General features: G+C 41.4%; 1 protein-coding gene across 1 annotated transcript; it reads right to left on the bottom strand.

The window, feature by feature from the left end:
- Window positions 1-737: 737 nt before the first annotated feature.
- On the bottom strand, window positions 738-3,313 carry socs3a (suppressor of cytokine signaling 3a). The gene is made up of 2 exons (XM_046043586.1): window positions 3,161-3,313; window positions 738-2,579 (listed from the first exon to the last, which is right to left on the bottom strand). Exon 2 carries the CDS (start codon window positions 2,439-2,441, stop codon window positions 1,824-1,826), a length of 618 nt encoding a protein of 205 aa, XP_045899542.1. The 5' UTR covers window positions 2,442-2,579; window positions 3,161-3,313; the 3' UTR covers window positions 738-1,823.
- Window positions 3,314-14,626: the final 11,313 nt, after the last annotated feature.

The following is a 14,626-nucleotide window of genomic DNA, read 5'->3' as shown; positions in this document are numbered from 1 at the left end:
CAGTATGATTACCGGATAAGTTAACGGTAAACACAACTTATCTGAAAGTACACGTTGATGTATTCTTTTTCACCTGAGCACTGTATTTGTGTACAGGGCGGGGGACATTTCTGAGAATTTGTATACTTGCCTTTCATGTTATAAGCAAACTGCTGCATCATTATGTATGTGCATGTGAGGGCATGTTTCATCACGCTAACACCTACAGAGAACCCAGTGAGTCACAGCGCTATATAAGGAGTACTTCTCTAGAAGACTGGATTGTTATTTCTGGTGTATTTTGTCTGAAGCAGCTGCTCTTTGGTAGAGGAAGAAGTGATCAGCTCACAAAAAGAGAATGACACGTTATTATTTGCTCTGTTTTAAGCTGAAACAAAGCTTGCGGGGTTTTCTAGGAAACTAATCTTAAAAAGAGAATCTTTAAAGATCTTGATATCTGATAAGTTGGTAAGACGCTGAGATATGTTAGCATTAAGTAGGTCTTTAAAGGTGTAGTGTTACGCAGAGCAGTGGTTTCCCTTATGAGGTTGAGGTAGAAGACACTTGGTGAAATAGTGAAAAACAGTGTACTTGTGGCCTGACCTCTGTGGCAAGTTCACAAAACCAAATGTGATTACCCAAACTTAACATAAAAAAATCCATGCATACAATATGAAGTGTGTTTCACAATTAGTAAATTAGCCTGTGGAAATAAAGTTTTAGTCATCATAAAACAAATCAAACACTGAGATCTCATATCATAGAAAAATAGAACTTTTTATTATAAATTAATGAAATGTTCATACAAATATAAATAAGTGCAAAGTTCTATCAGTCTGCTTGCTTCGTCAAACTTCTCAAATATCTTCAAGCATCCGCAGCCAATGGTTTTGGCTGGCAAAAGTACATCTTTATAAAAGACAGCACAAATACAGATTAACCATTTCATCTTCACTCATGTAAATTCATGAAAAATAAGATCCATTTTGACTCTTCACCTTGTTGTTATTATATTATTATTATTATTAATATTATTAATATTATTATCATCATCATTATGAAAAGGCAGATACCATGTTTAATACATTCATTTGCGAGCGATGGCAATCCTTTCTGTGCCACTAAAAAACAAACAAGAAAGAATACCACAACTGTTGGTACATATTCCCTCACCACTGAAGCCATATGTTGTATAAAAATGTGATTTATAAGATTTGCGCAGTAGCTCAGCAGTGGTATTGTTCTCTCAAGTAAGATCCTGTAGGATTCAGTCATGTTGGTGTCATGTGTACTCCAAGTTTCCATTGTCTGTGACTTTCCAGCGCACTACACTTGGTCAGAGCTCCTAGGATGCTGGACGGACACGTCTGACATTAAGTCAGCAAAATAAAAAATTAAAATAAAAAAAATAGCCTGACCAGCTTTTATGGAAGGATTATTTTCTGAGGCTGAGGCTGATGTCGACAGCCTCACAGCACATTGGTTAGCAGCAGAGGGAACATGTGTGTCATCAGGCTGACTGTGAGCCTCACTTCAGTTTTCAGTAACTTGTACGTCATCAGCAGAGGAGGACAGCCGGGTTATCTCTCTTTCGTATCACCAGATTTCAGTTCTCTTTCTCTAGGCCCTCTTTGTAGATTAGTCCCCACTCCAGTGTCTCTTCCTGAAATGTGGACCTTAAGAGACGGGTGCCCGGTTTGCTGTGAGAACTACATACACCTTGTCAGTACAAACCCGGGCTTGACTCTTGACTCTGGTTCATGGTATAGCCCCATGTCTTCAAACATAGCTGTACTGAAACCCATCCGGGTTCTCTGTTACACTCTCAAGTCTTTTTTTTGCCTCTAGATAGGAGCATCGTACTCTTGGAGGAACTCCTTAAGAGGATGAGGAAGTTGGTCTCTTTTAGAAGAAATGTCCAAATGGCCATTGACTGTTTTCCTGCACAAGTGCTGCAGGGTGGATAGGCTATAGGAGAGAGGTTTGATGAGCTCCAGGGGGATCTTCTCCCCGCCAGAGTAAATGTAGTAGATATTCCCACTGCGAGTGTTCCCTTTGTTCTGAGACATGTAGTAATGGACCAGCTTGAGGACACAGTCAAAGTGGGGGACGGACTGAATATTCTTAGGGTCCGTTTGCAGGTAAAAGGAGGCTGTGTCACATTGGATGCGCAGGTTCTTTGTGCCTGACGCCGTCTTGACGCTGAGGGCGAACAGGTGTCGGTTGTCAGAGCTGTCCCGGATGAGGAACGCGCCGGTGGCCTCGGAAGCCAGCATGGCGTTCGCCTCCTTCCCGGTGATGGCGCCCCAGTAGAAACCACTCTCTTGGAGCTTGTGGAGCGTGGCAAGGACCATCTGGTACTGCGTCTTGGAAGTGAAGGTCTTGTAACGGTGAGGCAGCCGCATGTTGGAGTCCAAGAGGCTGCTGCTCATTGCGGAGTCAAACTTGCTGTGAGTTACCATGGCGCTGTGCCCGCTCTATAGGCAGCCTGGGGGAGCACCACAGACACACAGGCAAGAGAAGAATAGGTGGAGTCAAACAGAGGTTCAGAAGGTTGTGTAGGGGGCATGAAGAGGTCAGTCTGTCTGGATATGAAACACCTGAAGAGGCAAGAGAAGGGTTGTGAGTTTTAGGTCAGTGTGGAAAAGATGACACTAAACATTAAAATGCAGTTTTAAAGTTGAACTGACATCAGTCAAAGCCTGGATTTGCTTTATTCATGTGAAGGTCTAATACCCTTCAACTCCTGCAGCTGTGTTGGAAACTATTTTTCCAGATGTGGAAGCTCTGCACATCATGTGCTGCTTAATCTGCAGTGATGATGGGGAAATTGCCCCCAGAGCTCAACTAAAAACATAAGAAAAAATCTACCCAAACTGTTTAACTCCTCTTTCAAATGTGGTTTTAGCAGCGTGTTTAACCCAAAATGCTTCCAATTAACTTCCAGCCATTTCGGGGAAACTTTTTTTGTGTGTAATCTGCCCTCAGGACTCACCACCACGGTCAGTTCCAGTAAGGACATAGTAATTCCTGATTCCGCAATTAACATGCCGTGACCGGTTTCTCTAAACAATCTACCTCACTTAGACAAACGCCGAGACATTATTTGTCCACTTTTAAATCCTAGTTAAACATAATTAATAAGTATGTGGAGGGGTGGGAGAAAGGGACAGATCCTCACCTTCAACGTTTCTCCAAACTCGCTCTTTTAAAATAAATCCAAGTAGATGGCTGTTCACAGTTGCGCAGCGGGTTGTCTGTCAGGATGATTTTTTCTTTGGCAGCAAACTTCGGCAAAGAAGTTTTCTCGGTGTGTAACAGTTCTGCGCACTGTGTGAAGCTCTGACTTAGTAGTGAATGCTGCTGTAAGAGAGGATGGCTTATAAGTGTGAGGAGGCTCCGCCTCTTTCCAGTAAAGCCTGTCTTTGGCAGATTGACAGGAAGCATGTGTTCTTTTTTTTTTTTTAAGGATTCCTGCTATGAGAACACCCCCCCCCCCCTCCCCCCGCTTTTACAACAAAGCGAAGTTAAGACTTCCAATCAGTAGGTATTTACCTTTGCTCACTTATAGTAGCTGTCTCTTTAGAGCTTAGTAACAATTTGAAATACAGATTTCAGCCTATTTTTGTTGTTCCGAATTTCAGAAGCAGCTATCTACAACAATAATAAAGTTTGATTACACGTTCTTTTCTTTGTTGTAGAAGTTCTGCTGAGTGTGAGGTAATGCTTCAGTGCGTGTACTCAGTTTCTGAGAAATTCACAGTAATAGTGGCTCGCATGCTGACTATTACTTCCCCATAGAGGGCGCCAGATTTTGGGGAACTTCACAGAACATACAGGCTTGATTTCTCAATAGCAACAGCTGGTATCCAAGGGCAGCAGGCTATTATTTACTCATTGTTGTGACATTCACCCCTGCAGCGTTAATGATCAGATTTTAGGGTTGTTTCGAAATTCCTCATTAAGATCTGTTTTTGTAGGTATGGGCTCTGCCCAAATGCACTTTGTTAACATGACACATGAAAATGTGTACATGTGTCAAACAAGAGCATAATCTCTTTATAGCATTACAATGCAAAGAAAAAGTTGTATTTTCTGCCCCAAGCTCTCTGAATAACAGCTTACTAAAACAAAACTTTTTTTATGTATAAAGTAGCATTCAGGAACAGTACACACACATTTAATTAAGCACAGTATAATGCAGTTATGGTAATGTATTTGGCAATTTAGTAACTCCTCCTGCTGGCACTCATGCTGTAAGTGGAGGCCGGTGTATTAACAGATAATGAAAGACAATACGGCCTATAGGAAAACATAGTTGTAATGATACAAAATGTTACAGTTAACTTACTACTATTAAGTAACTGTTTTTAGCCAGATCTGTTGAATAACGTACATAAGTATACATTTGGACAATCTATTTCTTATTTTCAACTACGAGGTGAAAAAAGGTGTGTTTTCTGGGGCTCCCCTCCCGCTGCGGTTACCCTAACTCGTCTCCTGACCTTACCCATGTTGTAAAACCTTTTTCCTCATCACTTCATAATCATTTTTATATCAGCATTATTTTCAAAGGAAGTGTGATTTCAGATCCTCATGTAAAGACGGTCCAATCTTTGGCAACATGCGTGTGACTGGTAGAGTGCTCACACCCTCCGCATCTGCTCCCTTCCTGCTGACTCAGCTGTGACCATCGTCAGGTTATTGTGCAGCAGATGAGCTCTGTCAGGCTCATTTTACTCATCAGAAGACTGTAAGCAGTAAGTGAAAACGTAAAACTTCTCAGCACAGACTGGATCAAATCTCAGAAAAAGATACAGAGTGTCTGTTTTGGTGTTAGTTTTACCAAACCTCGGCTGGGAGCTGAACAGAGGGAGGGGCTTGTGGGCAAAGGACTGACGCCACAGAGCCTGATGGGCTTTGGTAAAAGCCAGCTGTGCCCACAGAGGTGAGTCAGGTGTTGTCTGATTCAGACCACCAGCAGGATGGGGGGAGGGGGAATCACTAGGATAGCCTTATAACAGTCCACTTGTTTCCAGAAAATCTATTGTGTCATCATCATGAGGCATGTATTTAAAATCCAAAAGTCTCCCCTGGGACCATGATGAGAGTCAATGGAAGGAAAAGGAGCAGATAGCTGGCTCAAGCTAGGAAGGAGAAACCCCCCAAGCAGTGTTTTAGCTCACCACGTCTCCATTGAAACCAAGCTATGCACATCATTACAACATGCTGACTTGGCTTTTCAGCATGTCTACAGTAATTTCCCAAGTCAATTACACTTTTGATACAGGGGAATTTAATTGAAGGAAGACATCAGGGGAAGGAAAAAGGACTTGTAGGAGCCATATAAAAAATGGAATAAAACAAACAAACCAGACAGTGTATACTTAACCAGAGGTCAACCCTCACATGTTTGGTCAGTGGAGGTGGCTGACGAACCAAGTGACCTGGAGCTGAGAAAGCTTTGTACTCAGTTGCTTTAGCACGCTGCAGGACTTTGGCCACACATCTGAGGCTCACGGTGTGAGGCTTGGCAATGACAGATTTGGCTCTGTGCTATGCGTGTGTGTGCCTCTCCTGTGTCTTTTATTTCTAGCAGGTTCACATAATCTAAATAGAAAACCAAAAACATCCCCCTTGCCTGTGTTTTCTTAGGTTTTCTCAATGCGTATCCAGGCTCAGCTGAACGTATTTAGCCTCCTAATACTCTAAGCATGACTCAAAAAGAGAATGCATTTCAATTCACATGCAAACTCAATGAATTTATCCTTGGTTTTGGTGGATGAGACAAGGCCTCGCATGATAGCTTGTTGGTCCAAGGCAGTGTTTAGTGGAAAAGGCAGATGTTTAGGTTTTCCCACACTGACTCAGAAAATTTACTCTAGCTCATGGTTCCCGTAAACCTGCTGGGTATGAGGGGAGAAAAAAAGCAAACCTCTCGACTGGAAAGAAGGGTGAAGAGTAGAAAAAATGTTATTCAAAAAAATACTTTGGAGCTGTTAGGGCTAGCAGCAATTTACTGAACAGGGAGATCTTTTAAATGCTCTGCATGTTTTGCCAGTTTTATCAAATGTATTTGTGGCATTAGCATTTACAAAGGTGCAGCTTATTGTTTGCACAGCTGGATACAGTGAGCCCCGAATTCAGGGTGAGTCAACAACATCAGCAGATGTCCTTGGCCAGGAGGGTTGAATTTAGAATAAAATCTTTGTTTTTGTTCAACTTACTGAAACATAAAAATGATCCCACATGAATGAAAGAAGAAAAAGTGGTGCTGCTGGGAGATATGTGGACGGTACGATTCAGATCAGGTACATTACTGTGGAACTGTCACAGATGAGCTGAGATATGCAGGAAGGTTTCTGGCATATCGCCTATCTAATTCCTGTTAGCTCTTTGTCATTATCATGTACAGCAACTATACACTTCCTGCTTTACCTGCATGTGTCCCTTTGCTTTAATGTCACAAAGTTATGGAGAATTGCTTTTCTTTTACTGTAAAACTTCCTTGTTGGTTGAGCAAGACCACTTCTGTGTGATTACCAATCATCCTGTAATAATTTCCTGGTAACTCTCTCTCTCTCTCTCTCTCTCAGTTGTTATCTATGTCATTCTTTGTGTGTTTCGTTGATTAGGGGAAGTGTCATGTGTGACCACCACAGATGAGAATGAACTACAAGCCACAAAAACCCTAAGTGGCAACACTGTTTTTTGCAATTCTTTTTTTTTACTGCCACAAACTATTTTTTTTTATGTTATGTTAGGGTTTAAAATGTATTTATGTATTTTGTGTTGTAAAAACTATTTTAGAGTAGTCTCCAATGGAAAGTGGGGTGACACCAAGAATTCTCTTAAGAACATTTTGTTCATGAATCTCATGAGATTATTGCCTTCACACTGATTGCACAACACAGAGCGTTACTGTACTTTACAGGGAAGAACATTCTGTTATCATTACTTATTTATCATTCACTTAGTAGGAAGTGACTGCGCCATGTGAAGCACTGCTTTCAGGTGTAAAAGTTTTGTCAAATAAGTAAAGTTCACAAAGTGCTTTAAAGGGTAAAATAACAGACATAAGAACATCAGAACAGTAAAGTAACAACAATAAAACATAAGCAACAACATCACAAAACAGTAACAGTGATTAAGACGTTTTAAAAAATGAAAGAAAATATAATAAAAAGAAAAGAAAAATATATAAGAAAACAAATAATTGACATAAAAGCGCACACCAAAAGTAAATTGAGATCCTGCTTATGTGGTCTAGTATTTTTACATCTCATGCAGAGACCTAATTGTGCACTGTGGTGTACTCTGTCTGCAGGGCTGATAAAAACCTGTCTCCACCCTTCAGCCCCAGACAGGGGTGTGTCTTTACTTAAAAATGCATGATTGGCACTTGATGATCTGGAAGGGTGTGAACGTTTGGAGTGAAATCTGGTGTGACAGGGCACATGCAGCATTTAGCAACCCTCGTCGTGTATCACACGGCGTCTATTTATAGCCAAGGAATCATCACTGCCACAGCTGCCTTCTTGGAAGAGCTAAAAGCAGAACTCAGAGCTATTAACTTGTGCTTTTCATACCTACAGCATGTTATTTGACGATCACAACTGTTGACGTTAAGTATGTGACCTTTTTACCTTAGTTTATACAACCTGTGTTGTGATAGCGGAAGGAGTAATAAAATCATTTATATAAAATGACTATGAAAATGCTCCATTACAAGTAAAAGTCCTGCATTTACATTTCTTATATATTATAATTTAGGGTTTAGAGACAAAATGTACATAAAGTATCAGAAGTAAAAGTACTCTATATGCATAATGATCCCTATTAGTTTTATATTATTATATCAGTGGATCATTATTATTGATGTAGTCATATGTAAGCGGTGCTCTAATGTTGTAGCTGGTCATGGTGGAACTTATTTTAACTAATTCATACAGGGTTTAATCTGTAATAGTACATTATGTTGTATTATATAGTACATTATTATGTTATGAGCTGATCATGTGTTTTGTGTGTAAAATCTTAATCTTAAAAGCAACTAGTAATTAAAGCTGTCATATAAATGTAGTGAAGTAAAAAGTACAATATTTCAGGCAGAAATGTAGTGGAGTAGAAGTGTAAAATATCATAAAATTGGAATACTTAAGTAAAATAGAAGTACAGTACTTAAGTAAATGTGACTTTCCACCACTGGCATTGATTAGAATCCCTTGAAAATGTGTCCATCTATTTCATAACAGCTGTGGGCTGGATCTTTTTAACAATAGTGTATTTTCCATTGCCAAGAACACTCTTTGAATAAATAATTTGATTGATAAGGTTTGGGTAAATACGGGTACTCTCTGGCATTGTTCAACGTTGACACTGCCAACAAATGACCAGCAAACTTCTCAACTCCAGGCACCGCTCCAATATTTACATAGTACCACACGGTGGGCCATTGACAGGGCCAGTGCCAATTCTGCTCTTCTCAAGCTTAACAAGAAAAGGAGGAGGAGGAGAGGTAGAAAGCTGTGATAAACTTGTACATTTTCAAGAGCCTGTTTTTTTTCCCCCCTTCTTATTTTCCTGGCATAAGTCAATGAGGCAATATTAGGACCGTCTAGTGTTGTTGTGATAAGTTACAACTGGAAGAGCTGGATCAGTTGCCAACATTTTAGCCATGCGACAGTAAGCTGGGACCGTCAGCTGGGGCTATTATTGAGACAGACCTCACAACTAATTCCTGAGAGACAACTCTGGAATTTCAAAACCCTTTCTTTCCAAATCACGAATAGCTGACACAATATGGCAATGACAATTTTGACATTTAGTGCTAACTTGTGAAAGAATAGATCCAGGAAATGCACTCTCCGGGAACGTGTGATTCTGTCAGTTTGACTGCGCAGTCATGGTGTTGAGGAAGAAGGCAAAGAAAGACGCGAATGTCACAAACGTCATCAGGGAACCCAGTGTGTCATTATTTTCCACCATGAGCCACAAGATGTGGTTGCTAAGCACATGGCACCTCAACATTTACTGGAAAGTTAAAGTTCAAATGCTTGAGATTATAGTGTGTAAGACCTACAGTGCACCACATCTCATTCTTCACTTTTAGGGAATTACAGACTGAAGAAAGACTCTAAAAAGAAAGGATTACATTTTATTATTAATTGTGGAGATTCTAATTGGTGCAAAGCCTTGTTTACTTTGACAGTAATAGTTTGACATTATTGAAATAAGGTAATTTGCGTTCTTTGCAAGAGTTAGATGACACCATTGATACCACTCTCACTCTGTCTGCACAGTAAATATGTAGGTGGAGCCAGCAGCCAGTTAGCTTAGCTTAGCATAAAGACTAGAAACAAGGGGAAACCAGTAGGGGTTAGCTTGTTTCTGTCCACAAAATCCTCCTAGCTGCACCTCTAAAGCTCACTAATTAACATGTTACATCTTGTTGCTTCAATCCTCACTTAAAAGTAAGTGTAAAAGCAAAGATTTGCTGTATTACGGGGAGTTATGCCCCAGACTTTTGATTGGTCAGAACCAGTTGCCAGGTAACCATTAGCAACTTCAAGAAATAGTCTGGCACACAACCGCTTGTAAAACGGCCTCTTGTTGTTTTTGCTGTCATTGGACGGAGCTATGCTAGCAGTTTCCCCCTGTTTCCAGTCTTTGTGCTTTGCTAAGCTAGCTAACCGGCAGCTAGCTGTAACTTCGCATTTACCATACAGGCATGAGAGTGTAGTTCGGCATAAAATGAGTTGCCCAGAATGTTGATACATTTTTAAATGTATGAGTCATGTGCAAACAAGAGGGAAAACAAATTAACACCCTGAAGGAAACCATCATGTGCAGGCTTACAATCTGCACCTCTTTCATCTCTGCACTCTCCAACGGAAATCAGTGTGTGAGGTCATACCACCATGATGGTACACACTGCATCTGGAGAATGCAATCTGTCTCGTTCCCTGAATCGGGCAGTGTCCAGATCATGATCAACTGCTGCCTTAAAAATTCAGATTGCATCATGGCAGATAATATGATTGATCTGATGCTGCCCGCCTATCTGGGCTCGGCTGCCACTGCCGCCACCATCCCTTTATCAGTATCAAATGCTTGGAGATAAACGGAGCCAGTGACATAATCAGGATTTTCAAAATGGACTTGATTCCCACAAACCCCAGAAATAGCTGGCTGATGTCATGGGGCAGAGGGTAATAAATCTGTCTGCACTATAATAGCAGTTCTTGCTGCCAAAACATACATCTGCATGTGCACATTGCATGTGTGTGCACATGCAAACACACACATGCACGTGCATGCATACAATTTTCATATGCAAATAGGACGATACGCTGTCTGTCCATATGCGTTTACACTCATGAACTCATGCAAACGCAGACTTCCTCTACAACACAGTTGTAGTAACTTGATCCTGAGTTGTGCCAGTAAGTCTGACATTTCCGGAAAGATAGTGTGTATGTGTAACGTTCACACAGGTTTTGTGGTTGATTGTCCAGATGAGAGTGCTGATAGCGGCCTGTGATATCTGCCAGGCCGACGACAGGGACACTTCAGTGGATCAGAGCGGGTTTACCTGGAAGATGATTTCACGTTTTGTTTTCCTTCAATGATAAATCTCTTTTTTTCCTTCATACGCCACATTGGCCTGACTCAGTCACAGATGTTTAAGGGTACTACCCAGGATGAATCAGTCACCCAGAGGAAAGCTTTGATACCAGCTATTCCTCCAATCATTAAATGACTCCATGTGTGTGTGTGACTGGGCCTTCGATGACCTTGCACAAAATGCATTCATGGCAGACACAATGAAGTTATATCAGGGGACTATAAAGTGACTACAAGCCATTGGGAGGGTTGAATAGAGCCTATTGTTACTGGTGCAGGTGTGTTTCTGTTCGGAGTTCTGCTAGAGTGAGTTCCAGGGGCGCTCTTTCATCTTCTCAGCCATCATCTGTGACTGTTTCCTGTTTTTATATAGCTTCTCATAAAATTGCAGCTGCATCATCGGTCAGCATATATGCATTTCTTCTCCTTTCACAGCTCTTTGTTTCTCAGGCAACCGACCCGCAATAATTCAATTGTTCTCTCTCTGCCTTTCATCATAGATGTGAAACTCCTGCACTTTGGGGTAACCTCTGCAAACAGCAGCTGACAGACCAGAGTGAGCTCCTGTCCCCACAGCCTTTCCTACATATTTCAGATATGTATTCTGACTGCAGGCTTCACATAACGGAGCTCAGTGGGTTCTCTTTTACTTTGACTCTGACCCTTAAATACTGCAGCTTTTGAGTATTTTCTAAGCATAATAAAGGCGTTAATCACAATAATTAAAACATATGAGTGCTGCAGTTGGCTGGTCCTGGATCGGAGGTTAGAAAGGAGCACTGCAGGTCTCTCTCTCTCTCTCTCTCTCTCTCTCTCTCTCTCTCTTTTCAAGGCATTTCCTTTTGTCTACCTCTTGCTGGGCCCTCCCTGTAGACAGGAAATTCTTCTGGAGCCAGCTCCAAACCACAGCCTCCTTTTCCCTCTTTTTCCCGGTCTTAGCTGGAAATCTTGGAAGGAGGGTACAGTCTGTCCCAGCCTTCCACCTGCATGTAAACAAACAATCGGCCTGTTCCAGCAATCGCAGCAGTTCTCATCTGAGATTTCTGCAAGGCTACATGTAATGATTAAGCTGCACAATGAGCTGCAATCAAAAAATGAGATAGTTACACTGTACAGGATGCTCCATTAAGGCATGAGATAAATCGTCAAAAGTCTCAGGGGGGAAACATGTGCCTCTTTTCACACAAACTACTGCGTTTCCCAGAATGAGAGCCACACACAGCTCAATGAATGTGCATAAAAATCCCACAATAGGGGCCTACCATTTTCCCACTGGGACAAACAACCTTCTGTCTTGTTCACACAGTAATTCTCAAGGCCCTGCATAAGCAAGCTCACTCCCAAAAAATCTGTACACAGGAAAAAAAGTTGATTCTTTTTTCCAGTAAATCTAATTTGTGTGGCACTCAGACAGCGACTATCTCTCAACTCGATTCTATTGAGTCAAATTGGATTCATTGAAACTGATTACAGTCAGGAACAAATACTTAGATTCTCAGGTGTGATCCAAGAATGCTTGTAACTGTGGTTACTGCACTATCTATCTGTTTAATCGTTTACACTTACACCTTTTCTTAGCCACAGTTGAAGTTTATCATAAATAACTGGGTCACTGGGTCAACACTATTTTCCCCTTAACACTCCCCTATACTATATCACGTATGTGATATAGTATATGGGAGGGTTAAGGGAATAAGGGACCTTCTTAGATTTTAAGAGGAAGAACTGCAGCACTTGCTTTTAGGAAAATTGCATTTGATATGAAAAGAAACACAGGCCTAAAGTTATTAATACACAACAAAATGAACAGGAAACAACAGCTGCCCCGTTTTTTCACCATTTTAATGTTTTAAAAAAAAAATAGCCATAGATCTTCATTTTTATTTCTGCTCCAGCCAGTTTTAATTAGATGTTTTGCAGGATTTTATATGCGGGAAATTTTCAAACAACTGCATGTTTGTGGGAAAATATGTTGAACTGAAATAATATATCACAGCATATTCTACATCCTGGCAGTGTTTCCCCGCACTGGACACAAGCCAGATCGTTACTGCTTTTTACTATCACTGTTATAACCTCTCATCACTAAGATGCTGCGATGTAGCCTACTATGAATACAGTATATGCGTGGTTATATGAGTGTGCGGCAGGCAGGAGAGCGAGAGAGATAGTGGATTGGGGGAAGGGTGCTGTGGCTGTTATTTTTTAACTCCCTTTCTCAGAAATCCTGCCCCGAGGATAAATGCAGTGTCCCTCAGCAGAGCAGGAGATTCCTGAAGTGATTTTTCTTCTTCCAGTAAAGCAACAATACATCTGTCAGCACAGCCCCTGAAGTATTTGCACGTAGGCCTCTCTCAAAAGATTTAAGTACCAGTTAAGCTTTTCCCCAGTCCGTCTGTGTATAATGTTCTGATGTTCTGATGGGACGCTCGTCTTTTTGTTGTCCAAGAACAATGTTACTCACATGACTGACAGTTTTTAGCCCTGAAATATCGACTTCAAAGCACCACCCTGCGTAGATTAACTCAGTAATTGTGTGCAAAACCGAGAAACAGAGAAACCTGTTGAAGCAAATTCTGCAGCTGTGAACTGGCTTGCGCGAAAAATGTCCACCAGGCTGCGTTGTATTTAAGTTTGCACGGCAGCGTTTGTGTGAAAGATTCTTTAGCTGCGTGAGCACGTACGAGAAAAAAGGGTTCTTCTCATGCCAGCTGAGGTCAGGTCCGGACACCGTGGGGTGCACCCTTCTCCCACCACGGTGGGCTGAGAGGCAGGGGGAGGCCTCCAGCGCTTCTGGGAAACCGTCTGGGCCTAATTGGAGCCTCACATGTCTCCACTTACTGAAGGAGATGGAGGATCCCGCTGCATGGCCTGTGAGAGCTGCTGGCCTTTCCCCACTCCATCAGCATAACCACAGATAGGCCTAAGTGAATTCACCAAGCAGGCCTGACATGACAGCATGACTGAGAGGTGTGGTCTGGTGTGTTTTAGTGCAATGAGGTCAGTTCGGTTATACAGAGCTGTGCCATTTTATATTGTGTTTATCAGAAAAATATTTGACCTTGATAAAACCCTCTCGGTATAGTTTGTTCCAAGGATCTCCTTTCTGTACAGTGCTTACACCCTCCACCTATTGTTCCCTCTTAACTCATTCTGGGTCAGGACTGAAGAACCCCCCCCACTGTATAGTATATCATGTTCCCCTTCTCTCACACACAAACCTCAATCTCACACAAAAAAAAGATGTACAACAACTTGTGCTTATGTCTTTTCATGTGCCTACCTATCCGCGCTGCAGTGACAAATACGAGAAGTGAAGAACAGCACAAATGGTGAAAAACAAAGACTTCCCTGCTGCTGCTGCTGCTGCTGCTGCTGCTGCTTCACCACCACCACCACACATTCTCAAACTTTTTTTTCTTCTTCGCCGTGGCAACGTGTCTCTCATTTCCCATCAGTCAGGGTCACCTCCTTGGCCCTGCTCTGTAATTCTCAAAAACGTCATTATCTGCTGTTTTACAGCAGCGGTGCAAAATATTGTTTGACTGCAAATTTGATTCTTTGTACTTTCAGATAAAATCTATTTAATATCAAAATGCAAAGATGCAAAGCAAGAATGTTGTTTTGCAAACGTCTTGTTTGTATTAGGCTATTTCTTTTCAATGCCCATCTGGAACAAATTATTTCAGAATTTGTAACCCAAAACACTGCAGGCTGTGGCCCAGAGCAAAATGTCATGCAAACAAACACCCAGTCCATTTAGCCTTGAATTTGGGTATATTTTAGGTTAGCTGAAAAAAAAAAAATTTAATCTTTCTCAGATCAAAGGGTTCTTGATAGCAATCCTCACTGGTTTTCTTGCCTTTTGCAGCTCAGATAAACACGTCCCAACATGAATAAATGCAGGTATTCATTTGCCTTTAAAACCCCTAGACAGTTTTACTTTACCACTGTACTTACTACTACCTGCTCAATATTACCCATGGGACTCTGCAACTCTAAAACTGCAGTGTACATGTCA

Source organism: Micropterus dolomieu, linkage group LG02 (genome assembly GCF_021292245.1).
Source record: "Micropterus dolomieu isolate WLL.071019.BEF.003 ecotype Adirondacks linkage group LG02, ASM2129224v1, whole genome shotgun sequence".
Classification (NCBI taxonomy): domain Eukaryota; kingdom Metazoa; phylum Chordata; class Actinopteri; order Centrarchiformes; family Centrarchidae; genus Micropterus; species Micropterus dolomieu.
Note: the sequence above shows the minus strand (reverse complement) of the source record. Positions and strands in the feature narration are given on the sequence as shown.